Here is a 16,757-nt window from a genome sequence, read left to right as displayed (position 1 = left end):
AACTATAAAACTTTCTGGTCTGGTGTTAAGTCATGATCAGGTAAACCGGTTACACAGGCTACATCTATCAGCAGTTTGCAATGGGTTGACTACTCTAAAAATATTCAGAATCTGAATATTTAAGATGTTAACATAGACGAAAATGTTATAACCTTTGCCAAGCAGGATATATTGCGAAATGAACTTACATTGATTGATGATGACTCCAATAAAATTATAAATACAAAAATAATCATAAATGAAATAACAAAATTATCAGCTTTAAAACTTGGCATGTGGTCCTGATGGACTGCCTCCTGAAATGTGGAACACGGAGGTCATATTTAACTACCTTATTTGTATGTACTGTTTAATTGTATTTTTAACTCTGCTTGGTCACGGAGTGTTATCTTCCCACTTCACAAGAAGGGTAACAGACATGATGTTAATAACTATAGAGGTATTTCCTTGATGGACATATGCGAAACATATTCACTTATATTTTAAATGAAAGTCTGAAATCATTTGTTGATGAGTATAATTTAAATACAGAATGTCAAGCTGGATTCCGCTCAAGCTATTCAGCTGTTGACAATATTTTCACCTTACAGGCTTTAATTCAAAAATACTTGTCTAAGTCTAAAGGTCGTTTTTTATTGTTTATATATTGATTTTCCATACAGCATTTGATTGTGTAAATAGAGATCTGTCATGGTGTATTCTTTCTCAAAACAATAGTCGGGGGAAATGCTTTCAATATTGCGTACATTAAAACTATAGCTGTAAAACTATCAAATTGTAGTATTTAAGAATATTTCAATTCCTTGATTGCTGTACGCCAAGGATGTATACTAAGTCCATTTTTATTCAGTATCTTTGTAAAACAACTCTAAGAGGATCTTACATCGTCTGACGACGAAAAGGTATTTTGTTGGAGCAGAATTTTTAGAGTTCTTTATTATTCTATGCTGATGATTTATATCTATTTTCTGACACAGTTATAGGTTTACAAAGGAACTTCAATATTTCATCCACATTTTGCACAAAAGGGAGCTTAAATGTTAATTTTGCAAAAAAAATATTTATAATTGCACTTTCGCAACGGAGGTATATTAAAGAAGATCGAAGAATGGATGTTTAACTATGTGAGGTTGGAAACGACAAGCTAATACAGCTATTTGGATGCAAGCCGTGGATGCATCCAGGTTATAGTGGAGAGGGATCGTAACGTATACCCTGGAGATTATCGAGGACGCTCGCCTGACAGCATGAATATGCAGTCAGGCAATAACACTGTAAACATGCACCGGATAGATTACACTTCAAGTATGTTAGTCACGTGTCATCTGCCGGAAGTGACCTCTGTGCCACATCGGAGGAAGACATTTGTCTAGGTAGGTGTGTTGTAACTGTCTCTCATCTCGCAGGCCAGTGCACGGTTATCTGTCTGGTCCAACATTTGCTAGTATATGTCACGATGCCACGTTGTTACTGCTTGTGGTACAAATACCATGTCCGTACAATGTAAATCCTGTATATTTGAGATACGTAACAACAACAAATTTCTACTTTCGTTTTACGATGATGGCAGCTTGCCACTCATACCCGCCATGACTCACCGTAATTGTGTCATATGGAGACGGACAAGCCTATATCGTGTTGCGTTAGTTTAAAAGTACGTTTTGTACAAAATCGAATCAGCTAGCTACTCACATACGCCACGACACACCGTCTTTGTGTCATATCGTGCACCGACAAGCCTTTGTCGTGTCGTGTCGCTTTAGTTCAAAAGTGCGCTATACACAAAATCTAACCAGCTATTACTGCGCCGATGTTGAAAGCACGGAAAGATCTGTTGAATGAATAGCTTTCTTATTGTTGTCGTGTTGAAAAGACTGCACTGCAAGGTTATACGTTGTATGGATATATGTGGCCAGGGAGCTCTCGATGTTACCGAACCGCCTCGCCTCTGTGTGTTGTGGATAGAATGTGGATATGTTGTCGGGCGACCAGTATTTCGTGGACATAAAGGAGGACAAGCATATACAGACACGGGAGTAGCACTAATCAACAGGCGTCAGTTCTGAAAAACAGCCTGTCGCGTGTTGTAATTTGTAAGTTTTGTTGCTGTTTCTTGTTTGTTGTGAAACGCTGCAGTCAGCAATATTCCAGCTATATCATGATAGTCTGAAAATAATCAAGACTGGACCAAGCAATCCAGTGATCAACTGTATTATCATACAATGGGTAGTGTTCTCGGCAGGATAAAGCACACGGATATTTTCGGTATCCGTTGGGGTCATATACGGATATCGATGCAAATTAGAAAGGTCATATGCAAATTTCAGGGACTACTTTCACAGTGTAAACAAACATGGCGTCAAGGGTCGGCGGTCGTGTCCGTTCGTGTCTCGCCAAGGCTCGCTAATACAATGATTATTCCTAATGCAGGATATTAACCATCCCAAACCACACTCGCGTGATAACCTATATTTATCATCCACGGAATTTGGATACAATAACATGTGTCGACCAAGTCAGAGATCCTGACCATCCGATGCCGATAGTCGACTCTTGCGACTTTTTCTAACGCAGATCTTCACGGTCTGTTGCTTTCCTATATGTGTCTCCGAGCACCTTTATTATATTTAATTAATCTAACATATAATTAATATAGTTTAGGAATCATCAGTCCTGAAAATATGTGAATGTCAGACACTAGTTGTTATTCTACAATGAGGCTAACTCTACAAGACACTGTGTTGAGGACACAGACATATGTCTTATTTGAAATAGTTGGACAAGCGGACAATGCAAAGTTGGAATACATGAAATGCTTAATATGTCTTTTAACACATCAGGAATACGTTTTTTATAAAATGTTACATCGGCGTTTTGGTACATTCTTCAATGAATATAGAAAATATAGGAAAGAGATTGGTCGATCAGGGCTTGTACGTCACAATAACCACCTTTGAAAACACAGGTGTTGTCACGGCTGCATTGTCACGAAGTGAAATGTCTATAGACAAGTACTTGCAATATGAACATGTGTAATTACAGATTAAAAAGTTCAGTGTTTACTATTGTATGGCACAAACGAAACTGTGCAAAGCAACAAGATAGATAGATACTGGCCAGGCCCGAATATTTCTAGTTTGTGGCAGAAAGGAAGATTTTAAAATGGCGCTTTTAAGATTTCTACTGTGGACTCAAATGCCTTGGGTTTCAATCAGCGATTTGACGTTCGGTATAAAATTGAGATGTTTGTAAACTGTTCTCTGGGTGCCAACTATATGTTGGTTTGCAAACTACCTATCTCACCATAAAGGGAAATATAACAGAGATCACTCATTAGAGTCTACTGTCTTCCAGAATGGACATCTTCCCCAAGTGTTCTGTCTGTCATCAGCAGTTTGTCCTCAAAGGTCCCGCCCCCTACCTACTGCCCTGTCTACACGCGGTGTGTGAGACGTGTGTGACATCAGCAGCTGCTGGTGTGATATCATGCTCTACTTGTCAGAGGGAGGTCAACCTCACAGATACAAGGCTCAAGAAGGATGCAGTGAGACAGAAAGAAATATTTCATCTGACAGCCAAACATCGCCCCACAGAGCTTCTCTGTACACACGAAGATGACGGCAACCAGGCTGTGTGTTGGTGTCGGGAGTGTGAAGAGCTCCTCTGTGAATACTGCCAGAATATGCACAGCAACTTCAAACTGACCAGAAAACATGTACTTCAAAACCTCAGCGACTTTAAACCAGCTGTCTCAAACATTCCAACCCCTTGCAGTATCCACAGCCATGACTCTCTTTATCTTTTTGATCGGAGATGCAACATTTTGATTTGTGGAAGATGCAGATTTGAAGATCATGCAGATCATGAAGTTGAGAAGGTAGATGTGGTAGCTGAAAGTATCCTCAAACAGCTGGACCAACACAAAACTGAGCTGGCAACCTTACAAGCTCACCAACAGTCCAACATTCAGAATATCAGACGAGGGACCGAAATCACAGATACAACGAGCAATACGTTGACAGAAAATATTGGCCATACTTTCAGAGTTCTGCGATCACAACTTGATCAAAGAGAGAAGGAACTTCTAAATGATCTTGAAGGTCAGACGAAGGCGACCAAGACAAGTCTCCGCACTCAGCTAAACACATGTGAAGAAGCTTCGAAGAAATGCTCTGAGGTTTTACACTACGTCACCAAGGTTCTCACGTATGCCTCACAATCAGACCTCCTGGAGTTGGAGAGTTCTGTAAGGGAGGCAACTCGGGCTTTCCTTGACACTGCTGAGACTCAAACACAGGACATACCCACAGCTGTCTTTAACACCAACGGCTTGTCAAAGCTGAAATCAAACATATCACGATTTGGGGCCGTCGTGACCAAGGAATTGAAAGAAGAATATGCAAGAGGTATTTATATGATTGCACGTTCTTTTTTATTGCGAGAAGAAGTGGAAGAGCGTTCTATAGTGCTTGCAGATACACTATTCTTATGGATTCACAATACCATTTAGAAAGTGGTCAGACGTAACATTTGTTGTATTTGAGATTACACTTTCTCAGTAAATTACAGATTCCAGAACTTTTGGGGTTCTAGAATGTATGCCTTACTTATAAGTGTCAGCCCAAATGCATCATGTACATTTGGCTACTCTCAAAATGGCATTGTCTATTTATAGCCGTCGGCCATGTGAGCCGTGTCAATTTATATTTGTCAGAGGGGTACACAAAATACGTGGTCTAGTCTACCAGTTGTCAGAGGGGTACACAAATAAAGTACGTGGTCTAGTCTACCAGTTGTCTGAGGGGTACACAAAGTACGTGGTCTGGTCTACCAGTTGTCAGAGGGGTACACAAAGTACATAGTCTAGTCTACCAGTTGTCAGATGGGTACACAAAGTGCGTCCTCTAGTCTACCAGTTGTCAGAGGGGTACACAAAGTAAGTCGTCTAGTCTACCAGTTGTCAGAGGGGTACACAAATAAAGTACGTCGTCTAGTCTACCAGTTGTCAGAGGGGTACAAAAGGTACGTGGTCTAGTCTACCAGTTGTCAGATGGGTAGACAAAGTACGTCGTCTAGTCTACCAGTTGTCAGAGGGGTACACAAAGTACGTCGTCTAGTCTACCAGTTGTCAGAGGGGTACACAAATAAAGTACGTGGTCTAGTCTACCAGTTGTCAGAGGGGTACACAAATAAAGTACGTGGTCTAGTCTACCAGTTGTCAGAGGGGTGCACAAAGTAAATGGTCTATTCTACCGGATGTCAGAGGGGTACACAAATAAAGTACGTGGTCCAGTCTACCAGTTGTCAGAGGGGTACACAAATAAAGTACGTGGTCTAGTCTACCAGATGTCAGATGGGTGCACTCAGTAAATGGTCTAGTCTACCAGATGTCAGATGGGTACAGAAAGCACATGGTCTAGTCTACCAGATGTCAGAGGGATACACAAAGTACCTGGTCTAGTCTACCAGTTGTCAGAGGGGTACACAAATAAAGTACGTCGTCTAGTCTACCAGATGTCTGATGGGTGCACAAAGTACATGGTCTAGTCTACCAGTTGTCAGAGGGGTACACAAATAAAGAACGTGGTCCAGCCTACGAGTTGTCAGAGGGGTACACAAATAAAGTACGTGGTCTAGACTACCAGATGTCTGATGGGTGCACAAAGTGCGTGGTCTAGTCTACCGGATGTCAGAGGGGTACACAAATAAAGTACGTAGTCTAGTCTACCAGTTGTCTGAGGGTTACACAAATAAAGCACGTAGTCTAGTCTACCAGATGTCTGAGGGGTGCACAAAGTACATGGTCTAGTCTACGTGATGTCAGATGGGTACACAAAGCACATGGTCTAGTCTACCAGATGTCAGATGGGTACACAAAGCACATGGCCTAGTCTACCAGTTGTCAGACTTCCATTTTTATGGAAACTCCGTTGGCTGAGTATGTAAGATCGCTGACATTATGTGACTGGGTGCCTGAATCTGACAGTGTGGGTTCAAATCTCGGCTAGTAGAATTTGTGCTTTACTGGGAAAGTGTAATCCCAAATTAAACATGTGACACATCATTCTTAGCAACTCGAGTTTCTTGCTCCAAAAGCACAAATATTGTACTTAAAGCACAGGTAGGTGTTCTCACTATGCCAGTTTCTGATCAACAGGTTGTGTCAAATACTTAACATACACGCACTTCATAAACACATGTTCATAATGGAATTGGGAATTTTACAATCAAGACTTCTAAATGGATGTCTCGCCCCTAGCAGCTGTAATATTGATGATGCGGCGTAAAACACTAATCATTCATTCATATGTATGTATGTATGTATGTATGTATGTATGTATGTATGTATGTATGTGTGTGTGTGTGTGTGCGTGCGTGCGTGCGTGCGTGCGTGCGTGCGTGCGTGCGTATGTATGTATGTATGTATGTATGTATGTATGTATGTATGTATGTATGTATGTATGTATGTATGTATGTATGTATGTATGTTTTGAAATTTATATGTACATCGTTGTGTTGTTTCAGACAGGGAAACTCAAACTGAACATGACTTCATGGCTGAGATGGAAATCACATATGAGAAGGTGAGTTTGGTAATTTAAATAATATGATGCACCATAACCCCTAAAGAAGAGGGTATGAGAGAGTATGTATGACTACAAAGTAATGAATGTACTTAAACCAATAAAAATTTAAGACAACGGCCCAAAGCAACATTTTGAATCCGTTTTTAGGAGTTCATTTCCATAATTATCTATCCAGCACATCGCAAAACTGAACATTGACTGAGACAAAAGCAAAATCGAAATACATGCAAGCTAAATACCAGATGTAACGACCTGAGACTGATATGATTTTTAAATATTCACTTCATTGAAAAGAAGTACATGGTAACATCAGTTATTTTAGAGGTATTCGTTCACAACAAAGTGGGCACAATTCATGGATAACAATTTCTTAGTTATAACATCATAGCGACCTACACGTCATAGACCCTTATAACGTTGTCAGGCCACTGTATGGGAATCCGGAAACATCGCTATGGAAGTAGATAAAAGTTATATTCGGTGCATCGTGTGTTTTCTGTTAAGTTTTATTCAAAACATTTTAGATATTTTTATACCTACCTATCACCTACCTCCCTATGTGCCCCGACATGCCTACCTACGTATAATAATTAATGATTAATGATTATCCTTTCAGACCATCGATGACATCAAGAAGAGAGCCTCAGAAACCACCCATTTCCTGCTTGGTAAAGTCCAGTCACCTTTGTTCCTTTACTTTCTTCGTTCAGATAACTGAGTCCAGGTTCTAACACTAAAATGTTGGCCTGTGTGTTGGGTTTATTATTGACATTCACTACAAGATATGAAAATGTTGTTTTATCAAAGTGATGGCAATGTTGATGTTGCAGGACTGCTCAGTGAATGCGACGTTCACCTGCTGAAACCAGACGTCTTGGACAAGTCGATGGTGCTGAAGTGTACGTACATACTCTACCCATGTACAATGTATGCTTAAGCTGCGATGTCTGAACGTATTGTTCGAGTGGTTCAGCTGTATTAGCCATTCCAAAGTAGTCGATAGTCGAATATTCGTTAATACACCTGTTTTACTAATAAGCTATATACAAGGATATGGTTTCTTTGTCGTTTAACGCCGCAATCGGCAATATTTCAGCCATATGGTGCCGGTATGTAAAACAATCTCAGTGGTCAACAGCATTGGCATCGATCTACGCAACTGGGATACGATACCATGTGTCAACCAAGTCAGCGAGCCTGACCACCCGATCCCGTTAATTGCCTCTTACGACAAGCACAGGTTTCTGAAGGCCAATTCTAACCCGGACCTTCACGCTTCTTTAATAATATGTAACTTCAGTGTTTGTTATCCTGCTTCAAAGGGGCGAACCATTTTCCAAGCTGTCCGCCACTTACCTGAGACAAGTTTCAGGACTTAGTTATATGTATATATGGAATATTGGTACCCGCTGTGTCCAGAGAATGTCCCTCGGCTATATTATACCTTAAGGGTCAGTGTAACCTAATGCACCACCTTCTGAGTAACGTTAATCAGAACTAGTCAGTTCCACTCCAGTGCTATCAGTTCCACTCCAGTGCTATCAGTTCCGCTCAAGTGCTGTCAGTTCCACTCCAGTGCTATCAGATCCATTCCAGTGCTATCAGTTCCACTCCCGTGCTATCAGTTCTGCTCCAGTGCTATCAGTTCCACTCCAGTGGTATCAGTTCTACTCCAGTGCTATCAGTTCCGCTCCAGTTCTATCAGTTCCACTCCAGTGCTATCAGTTCCGCTCCAGTGCTATCAGTTCTACTCCAGTGCTATCAGTTCCGCTCCAGTGCTATCAGTTCTACTCCAGTGCTATCAGGTCCGCTCCAGTGCTATCAGTTCCGCTCCAGTGCTATCAGTTCTACTCCAGTGCTATCAGTTCTACTCCAGTTCTATCAGTTCCACTCCAGTGCTATCAGTTCCGCTACAGTGCTATCAGTTCTACTCCAGTGCTATCAGTTCTACTCCAGTGCTATCAGTTCCGCTCCAGTGCTATCAGTTCTACTCCAGTGCTATCAGTTCTACTACAGTGCTATCAGTTCCACTCCAGTGCTATCAGTTCCGCTCCAGTGCTATCAGTTCTACTCCAGTGCTATCAGTTCCACTCCAGTGCTATCAGTTCTACTGCAGTGCTATCAGTTCCACTCCAGTGCTATCAGTTCTACTCCAGTGCTATCAGTTCCACTCCAGTTCTATCAGTTCCACTTCAGTGCTATCAGTTCCGCTCCAGTGCTCTCAGTTCTACTCCAGTGCTATCAGTTCTACTCCAGTGCTATCTGTTCTACTCCAGTGCTATCAGTTCTACTCCAGTGCTATCAAATCCACTCCAGTGCTATCATGATACCAGACAGAGAAATAGGTTCCAGTCATAATGAGCGTGAACGGTAGATATATCCTCATGATAAATATATACTTTGATGAACCGCAAAGAACAGTCATAACGAACTAGGGATGGCCATTAAATTTAGTGGTCGGGACCAAAACAAACGTACGTTATATCCATCAGTTCGTTATAAGCGTGTACGTTATACATGTGGTTTACTGTAGAGTTCATGCCCTCCGCCGAGCACCAGGTGAAGACTTACAATAAACATTCAATCAAACGCACAACGTCAGGAGCGGTTTCGTCATGATTTGCACGTTCTTGGCCGGCGCCTATTTGATTTCGTACCTGAACTACTGGTCGGTTGAGTTAATAGTTTTAGGGCGACGTGGACCAACACAGTGACTTGACGTTATATAAATCATCAGATATTGTATTGCCAAAAGTCATTTAGATAGCATAAAGGAGACGTCAGTATTATCAATATTTATTTTGATACACGGATACATAAACCTCTGCTTCATTTTATGGATTAAAACCTTCCATCACTTCCATTTCCGAAACATGAAATACTCATTCAATAAAACGCAGTAGGTCAACAAGATATAAAATCACAGCAGAACTAAATCTGTCTAAGACATTTGAGAGCCTGTCAAATTACATCATATTTTCCATGTGATGAGAGACAAAATCTAAAGCTGCCCATTGCACTTACCCATGTATGATATCGGGGCCCAAAACTGTTATACCATCATTTAATTTCAAGTACAGCACTTCTGATATGTGTTTGTATGTTGTTATTCACAAGACATGTAATTAGAGAGTGTTCAATATTTTCAGGGGCCTCCAAATTGCAATGGCCACATTCTGAAGAGACCGCCTCTTCAATAATACTCATGTAGGCATTTAGCCCACAGTTTCCAAAACGGAGACGTGTCAGAATGACCTCCTCAATCCTTTTACAGAGACGAATTTTATGACCAGATGGTCTAAGTTTGTAGGGCGGTGGGGTAATCTAGTGGTTAAAGCGTTGGCTCGTCACGCCGAAGACCCGGGTTCGAATCCCCACATGGGTACAATGAGTGAAGCCCATTTCTGGTGTCCCACGCCGTGATATTGCTGGAATATTGCTAAAAGCGGCGTAAAACCAAACTCAGTCAGTCAGTCTAAGTTTGCACATATGTCGGCCGGTAGTACCCGCATCCCAAAATGTTGCCAACTCCTTGAAACCGATTTCAGTAAACCAGTTTCAAAATCTTTAGGACTTGGCCGACATTTTAATACATCAACTTCAAAATATTGTAATCAGGATTTGACTTCACTAAATAATACTAAATTAGGTGTTACAATTTCATGAGCATGATTATATATTCTTCTGTTATTGTTATTGTTTACGTGTTACATGTTGTTACTGTTTCCCATCCGTCTTGATGATGCTGAGCAAGTATAATTCAGTAATTTGAATTTCAACAAACATATTTGAGATACAGCAGCAGCATCCTGAATCATTTTTGTTTTCTGAATCGGTGACAACAGATGAGCGTCTGCTAGACTGGTCACTCCACTTAATTACATTCAGTTCACCCGACGTGTATGTGACAGGGCTTGAAATAATATACAGATAGCAGCTTGATTATGTAGTTTGCCCCCGGAGAGCGGAAGGTCGCGGGTTCGATCCCCGACCACATCATACCCAAAAGACGTTAAAATATGGTACTTGTTTGTCCCAGCCTGGCGCTCGGCAGTAATGGGTACAACAAGGACTGGTCGGCTCAGAGTCAGTATAATGTGTCTGAGTGGGGTATCCATGCTTCACTGCGGCATGGTATCTCAGTGGGCTAGCACTATAAAACCAGCTTCAGTATCGGCTAGTACAAGCAGCCGCACATACACATACACACGCATGCACGTCGTCATATCAGCGAAATATTCTCAAGCACGACGTTGAACCCAATTTCACCTCACCTCACGTAGTTAGCCCCTGTGGTCAATCTTTGATCAAAACTAACCCTTACGCTTTGTTGTTTTTTTAAAGTAATTTTCTGAAGCTTATGTTTTGCTCGTTTGTTTGTTCAGCTTGATTAACGTTGCATTCAGCAATATTCCAGATATGTGACGGCGGTTTGAAATTATTCAGACAACCCAGTGAATGACAACATGAGCATCTAATCCACATTTATGTGTTGTAGGTATACATCTGAAGTATGACACAGATATAGTCAACCTTGACCTCACCCACATCAACACAGAGGGGGACTTGATCAACAGCACGTCGGACACCAGGTCTGCAGGGAAAGGGAGACTGAAGAACTACTGGGGCACATGCAGCACTATCCCCCTCCCCTTGGCTGATTGTCCCCAGTACTGGGAGACGGAGACCAGGGTCAGACTTGACAAAACACTCCCAAGGGAAATTCTCATCCTGGAGGTTTGTGTCTGTGCTGAGGGAGAGAGGGACATGACTCACTACGTAGCCCGCCGTCCCCATGCCTACAGTTTGACCGTCCGCCACTGTCCTACTCACAAAGGGATATGTAGGATAACCTGGAAGGAGGGAGAGGAAGTGTTACATCTACCCGACACCATCCCCAACACAGCAGGGGCATCACACACACTACACTACGGTGTTGTCTATGATGACGCCAGGAAGAAGATTGTCTTCATTGATGTGAAGGAGAACAAGGTGATGTCGACGTTAGACAATGTAGACTCCAGTCAACCCTTGTGGCCGATATTTGGGGTGTATGGTGCATATAAAGACACTGTCAGCATGAGACTTGTAGTGGGCAGTGACATCAACATGACAGAGGAGAAGAAAGGCATGATTGACAAGGCGCTGTCGTGATGAGGCATGCTAAAGGCGGGCATGGTGGTGAGTATGATCACACCCAGACACGTATGTATCAACATGACGGGGGAGAAGAAAGCTCTAGTTATAAGACACTGTCATGATGCCATGTTATGACACCGGCGGCCATGGTGGTGAGTAGGAACACACAGAGATATGTACCAACGATATCAACATGACGGGGGAGAAGAAAGCTCTAGTTATAAGACACTGTCATGATGCCATGTTATGACACCGGCGGCCATGGTGGTGAGTAGGAACACACAGAGATATGTACCAACGATATCAACATGACGGGGGAGAAGAAAGCTCTAGTTATAAGACACTGTCATGATGCCATGTTATGACACCGGCGGCCATGGTGGTGAGTAGGAACACACAGAGATATGTACCAACGATATCAACATGACGGGGGAGAAGAAAGCTCTAGTTATAAGACACTGTCATGATGCCATGTTATGACACATGTGAAATTTGTCAGAGACACTGTCAGTCCAGCCATACCGTATACATTATGTGTATCTTGATGTCGTGGGTATAAACTCGCTTTGAAACAACAAGTTATGAATGTGAAATTTGTTAGTGACATTTATTTTATTTGAACTAGTGTGATTTCTAGAAATGTACACTGTAAAACCTGATTTGTAAAATAACCCACTGTATTACGCTTCTTCTATGCTTGTATACACATATGACCTCTCTGTATTTTGTAGGGACGTAAAAACGTTAATGTACATGCACAATACAGATATGTACAAGTAATGTCATCCATATATATATTCGTCTTATATATACAATAAGTTAATATTAGTGGCTTGGGTATGAAGCGTCTATGAAAGTTGGCTTTGGATATAATATAATACAACAGGAAGTCTTCGTGAATTTATTGCTGATCCACAGCTACTATTCAGCAGCAATCTCACACTGTCAGCTCGAGTGATGTGGGGAATGTATTCAGGGGCCAACATGTATTCAGGGGCCAACATGTATTCAGGCTCCAACATGTTTTAAGGGCCAACATGTTTTAAGGGCCAACATGTATTCAGGGGCCAACATGTATTCAGGGGCCAACAAGTTTTCAGCGGCCAACATGTTTTAAGGGCCAACATGTTTTAGGGGCCAACATGTATTCAGGGGCCAACATGTATTCAGGGGCCAATATATTTTTGAGATTCCATCATGTTTAAGGGGCCAACATGTATTCAGGGGCCAATATGTATTCAGGGGCCAATATGTATTCAGGGGCCATCATGTATTTAGGGGCCAACATGTACTCAGGGGCCAATGTGTATTCAGGGGCCAATATATTTTGAGATTCCAACATGTTTAAGGGGTCAAAATGTATTCAGGGGCCTGGGTTCAATTCCGCACACTGGTACAATGTGTGAAGCCCATTTCTGGTGTCCCCCGCCGTGATATTTTACAGGAATATTGCTAAAAACGGCGTAAAACATACTCACTCACGCACCTGATAACAGTCATACATAGGATTTCTGATGTTACTGATGACTCAACCGTAAGGATCAATGCCGATGTTTCACAATACAGCTATAGTTTATATTTATTAACGGAAAAAGGAACTGTGTATAACATGACATTGCATAAAATAACAGTTTTATCAAAAGTTATAAAACTAACCCTTAACATATATGCTTAAGAAATCCAGTTCGCTCTACCCCATATAAAGTCTATTGATTTAGGTCACCTTCATTTTTCTGTTTGTTTTCTGCCTTAGATTTATCGTCGGTAAGTATTATACTTGTCAACTTAGAGACTGACTGACTGACTGACTGAGTTTGGTTTTATGCCGCTTTTAGCAATATTCCAGCAACATCACGGCGGGGGGACACCAGATCAACTTAGAGAAGAAATAATGTACAGTTCGCTCTATCCCCATGTACAGTGTAAAATTGGCCTAATAAACTTTTGGCCTGAACTATTATAACGTTAAAGCACTCGGACCCAAGCGTCTTCCAATTTATTGCATTGTACATCGAAGTAGAACGTACTGTATATCTTTTCTTAGATGCCAAATTTAACACACACAGAAATCAATCTAGGCAGGAAACAAACGGAAAATCGACGGTGTCGATGATCTTACAGACGTGCTGTTCTATTGACGTGTCTGCCCCCCTCCGTTAGGACACGCGGTACCAGAAAAAGCAAAGGTTGATGACGATTTACGCTCGGGTTAAATATCTTCTCTAAATTATTTTAATTACATCTGTGATTTACATAAACCAAATGGGGCAACATCAACGTCGCATTTCTCCTACCAACGTAAGTTTAGATCTGTACATCCGGATGAACCTGACTATAGTCCGTTTGGCTCAAGAGCGGACCGATGAATTGCAATTTAACTCGAAAACTAATACACATAAAATACTCAAAGAAACACTGATCATAATCAAAACGTCAGGCAAACTCTGTTAGGCTTTGTCGGCACTTGTGCACGAGCTTCTCTACCACCTGGCTGTCCCTTTCTCTGCACTCCTACCTCGTAACAAATAGTGAACTGTTTACAAATTTTAATGATAGTTTGTTAAAACAACTTTTTTAATTTTAGGACATAATTTCTGCAACAAATCACAGAGTTGGTCTGATGTTTTGATTATTATCAGCGTTTTATTGAGTATTATATGTTTATAAGTTTTCGAGTTAGATTGCAATTCATCGGTCCGCTTTTGAGCCAAACGGACTATAGTCACGCCACATTCAACGGATGCATTGTGGGAATGTAAACAATGCGAACGTTGCCGTGTCGCTGTTTAATTGTGAGTCGAACTGAGACATTATATCCGTCGTAAAACATAAACGTAATCTTTCCAACAGTGATGTTAGCCGAGTGAAGCAACTGCAAACCAAGAAACGGGGTGCTACGGGTAGTTTTACTGTAGGAGGCTGTACGAGGCGATGACAACTGACATGCATCGTGACGTCGGTTACCAGTGCAGTGACGTCATTACAGTGTGACGTCATGCAAATATTGATGTCGACTAAATATTTCAATTGAAACCTCACGCTACGCGTTCGGTTCCAATTGAAATTTAGTCGACATCAATTCAGTAAAGCATGTCTCTGATTTTCAAACACTCTAGGTTTATCTCATAAGTACAATATTTGCATGACGTCACACTGTAATATCTCTGATTTTCAAACACACTAGGGTTATCTCCATTCTACCATGAACCATTTAAAATCGAACTTCCTCGCTCTGCGGAAACACTGCGTAATCCGGCATGGGGCGAGAGGCGAATTGAACTCGTCTGTGAAGGGAACGGCAGGTGCCGTTCGTATTTTTTTAACATTACAACATAACAATTTTCTGTTCAAAGAAATCAAACTACTGTTTATTCTATGCAATTATGTAATACCCGAGATCTTGTTGTTTTTTTATCCCAACTCCACACGAATAAAACCAGCCTATTGTTTTGTGTGCCGTGAAACTGTACCCCCCTGGCCACACTCTAATGGAATCGTCTGACCTACTTATTTTCTTCGAAGTAGACAGTTACGCAACAGTTTGAAATGGCGGACGAGCCAGAGTTTACATTTTGCGAAAGGTTGAAATTTGAAGTGACAGTGGGCAATACTTGACTGACTGTCGAATCTGAACCCTGCAGAATCGAAGAATAGATCCTTTCCTGATCAACCTACGACCTGTAACTCATCAAAGACTGTTGATTTTTATGACCGGCCGATCATGATTTCACGTACTGCCTGCACCCCGGCATGCGACAAAAGGGTGACAGTGCTGCTGCTTAGTGTACATGCGACTAACTTGTGATTCCTAGGAACTTTGTTTTCATCGTTTGGGACTGGACTGTGTCCAAGCGTGTTTCAAAGTAGATGAACATAACAGTGACAACCTTGCGGGGAAACTGGCAGATAGCAGAATTATTTTGTGAACGATGCAATGGGATATGATGGAGTATGACTATGAGTGGCATTAATGTGGTGTTTCGCCAGACCGTTAGATCTATCTTGCAAATATCCCATTCTAAACGGAATTAAATATACCATTTACCAGGTAGGTAAATGTTTACTAATGTTTTGCTGCATATTTTGTATATATAGGGATGTATTTTTACAAGGCTTTCTGATTTATATGTTCGATATTGATTTGTTTATGTTTGGGGCTGTGTAATTGAGTTTGAATATTTTTATAATAGAAGGTAATATGATTGTGAGGTTCCCTCATAATTGTGTGGGGAAATCATATAATTGTATTTTTCGAGTTTAAATAAATGTTTTATCAGCATTTCCATCACGTCTGTTGTGTTGATATTAGTCATGTTGATGGTCAAGTTGAAGTAGTGCGGCAGCGTTCTATACGTGCGCAGTGAAGCACAATGAAATCAAACGCATTTTTAATCCAAAAATTTCCTATGTGGAATATTCCAAAGTCAGCGTCAAAATCCATGGAGTTGTTGTTATGATCCGCCATCATTGTGGTCAAACGGAAGTAGTTCTCACAATATGATTTGTTAATGCGCGGTGAAGCGGCCTTACAATCAGATGAGCGTCAATCCACAATTGATGCCGTCTGATTTTTCAATCAGAATCTAGTATTTTCTTGATTCATGGTAGAATACAGTACAAAACTCTTCCGCAACTTTTCCAGGTACGTTTGATTACAAAAGGACGCGAATTGCGTAGTGACGTCAATACAATGTGACGCAATGCCAAATGGTGTACTTCATCGCCTTAGATCGTTTAGCGAAGCATCTTATGATTATAAATAACCACTCGTGTGTAATCAATCGTTGTTTATTGGCTGCATCTTTAGTAGTTCAGTCTCTCATCGCAGACAGGAGGGACACTGTGTGGGAAATGTATGTCGACTGGACTTCTCTGTCTCCCAGTGCAAACAGGCTGTAGTCGCGGCCCACGTCGAAGTAGGTGGTGCTCCAGGGGTGGTGGATGATCATCACGTCGTGGAAGCACCGGCTGTTCTCACTCACTCACTCCCGTCCAGACTCAAATGGACTTATCCAGACCGGGCAATCCAAA

At 41.4% G+C, this 16,757-nt stretch overlaps 1 protein-coding gene across 2 annotated transcripts; it reads left to right on the top strand.

The window, feature by feature from the left end:
* The first annotated feature begins 1,316 nt into the window (after positions 1-1,316).
* On the top strand, positions 1,317-11,915 carry LOC124258131 (protein PML-like). Of its 2 annotated transcripts, none has more exons than XM_046692201.1 (6): positions 1,317-1,373; positions 3,355-4,406; positions 6,526-6,584; positions 7,204-7,255; positions 7,418-7,486; positions 11,086-11,915. In XM_046692201.1, the coding sequence occupies exons 2-6, from the start codon at positions 3,356-3,358 to the stop codon at positions 11,739-11,741; spliced, it is 1,887 nt and encodes a 628-aa protein (XP_046548157.1). In that variant the 5' UTR covers positions 1,317-1,373; position 3,355; the 3' UTR covers positions 11,742-11,915. The 2 variants fall into 2 exon arrangements, with proteins under 2 accessions (XP_046548157.1, XP_046548156.1); XM_046692200.1 differs by lacking the exon at positions 1,317-1,373 and adding an exon at positions 1,394-1,503.
* The last annotated feature ends 4,842 nt before the right edge of the window (positions 11,916-16,757 follow it).

This window comes from Haliotis rubra, unplaced genomic scaffold (genome assembly GCF_003918875.1).
Source record: "Haliotis rubra isolate DU_JTF1 unplaced genomic scaffold, ASM391887v1 Scf683, whole genome shotgun sequence".
Classification (NCBI taxonomy): domain Eukaryota; kingdom Metazoa; phylum Mollusca; class Gastropoda; order Lepetellida; family Haliotidae; genus Haliotis; species Haliotis rubra.
This window is presented reverse-complemented; position numbering and strand designations above follow the sequence as displayed.

What these genes read in the sequence shown, in the direction of transcription:
- LOC124258131 (XM_046692200.1), top strand. Translation starts at nt 1,457, where the DNA reads ATGCCACGTTGTTACTGCTTGTGGTACAAATACCATGTCCGTACAAT. An exon ending in GAAAGAAGAATATGCAAGAG is followed by an intron (nt 4,407 to 6,525) that starts GTATTTATATGA and finishes GTGTTGTTTCAG; the next exon opens with ACAGGGAAACTCAAACTGAA. An exon ending in CAAGTCGATGGTGCTGAAGT is followed by an intron (nt 7,487 to 11,085) that starts GTACGTACATAC and finishes TATGTGTTGTAG; the next exon opens with GTATACATCTGAAGTATGAC.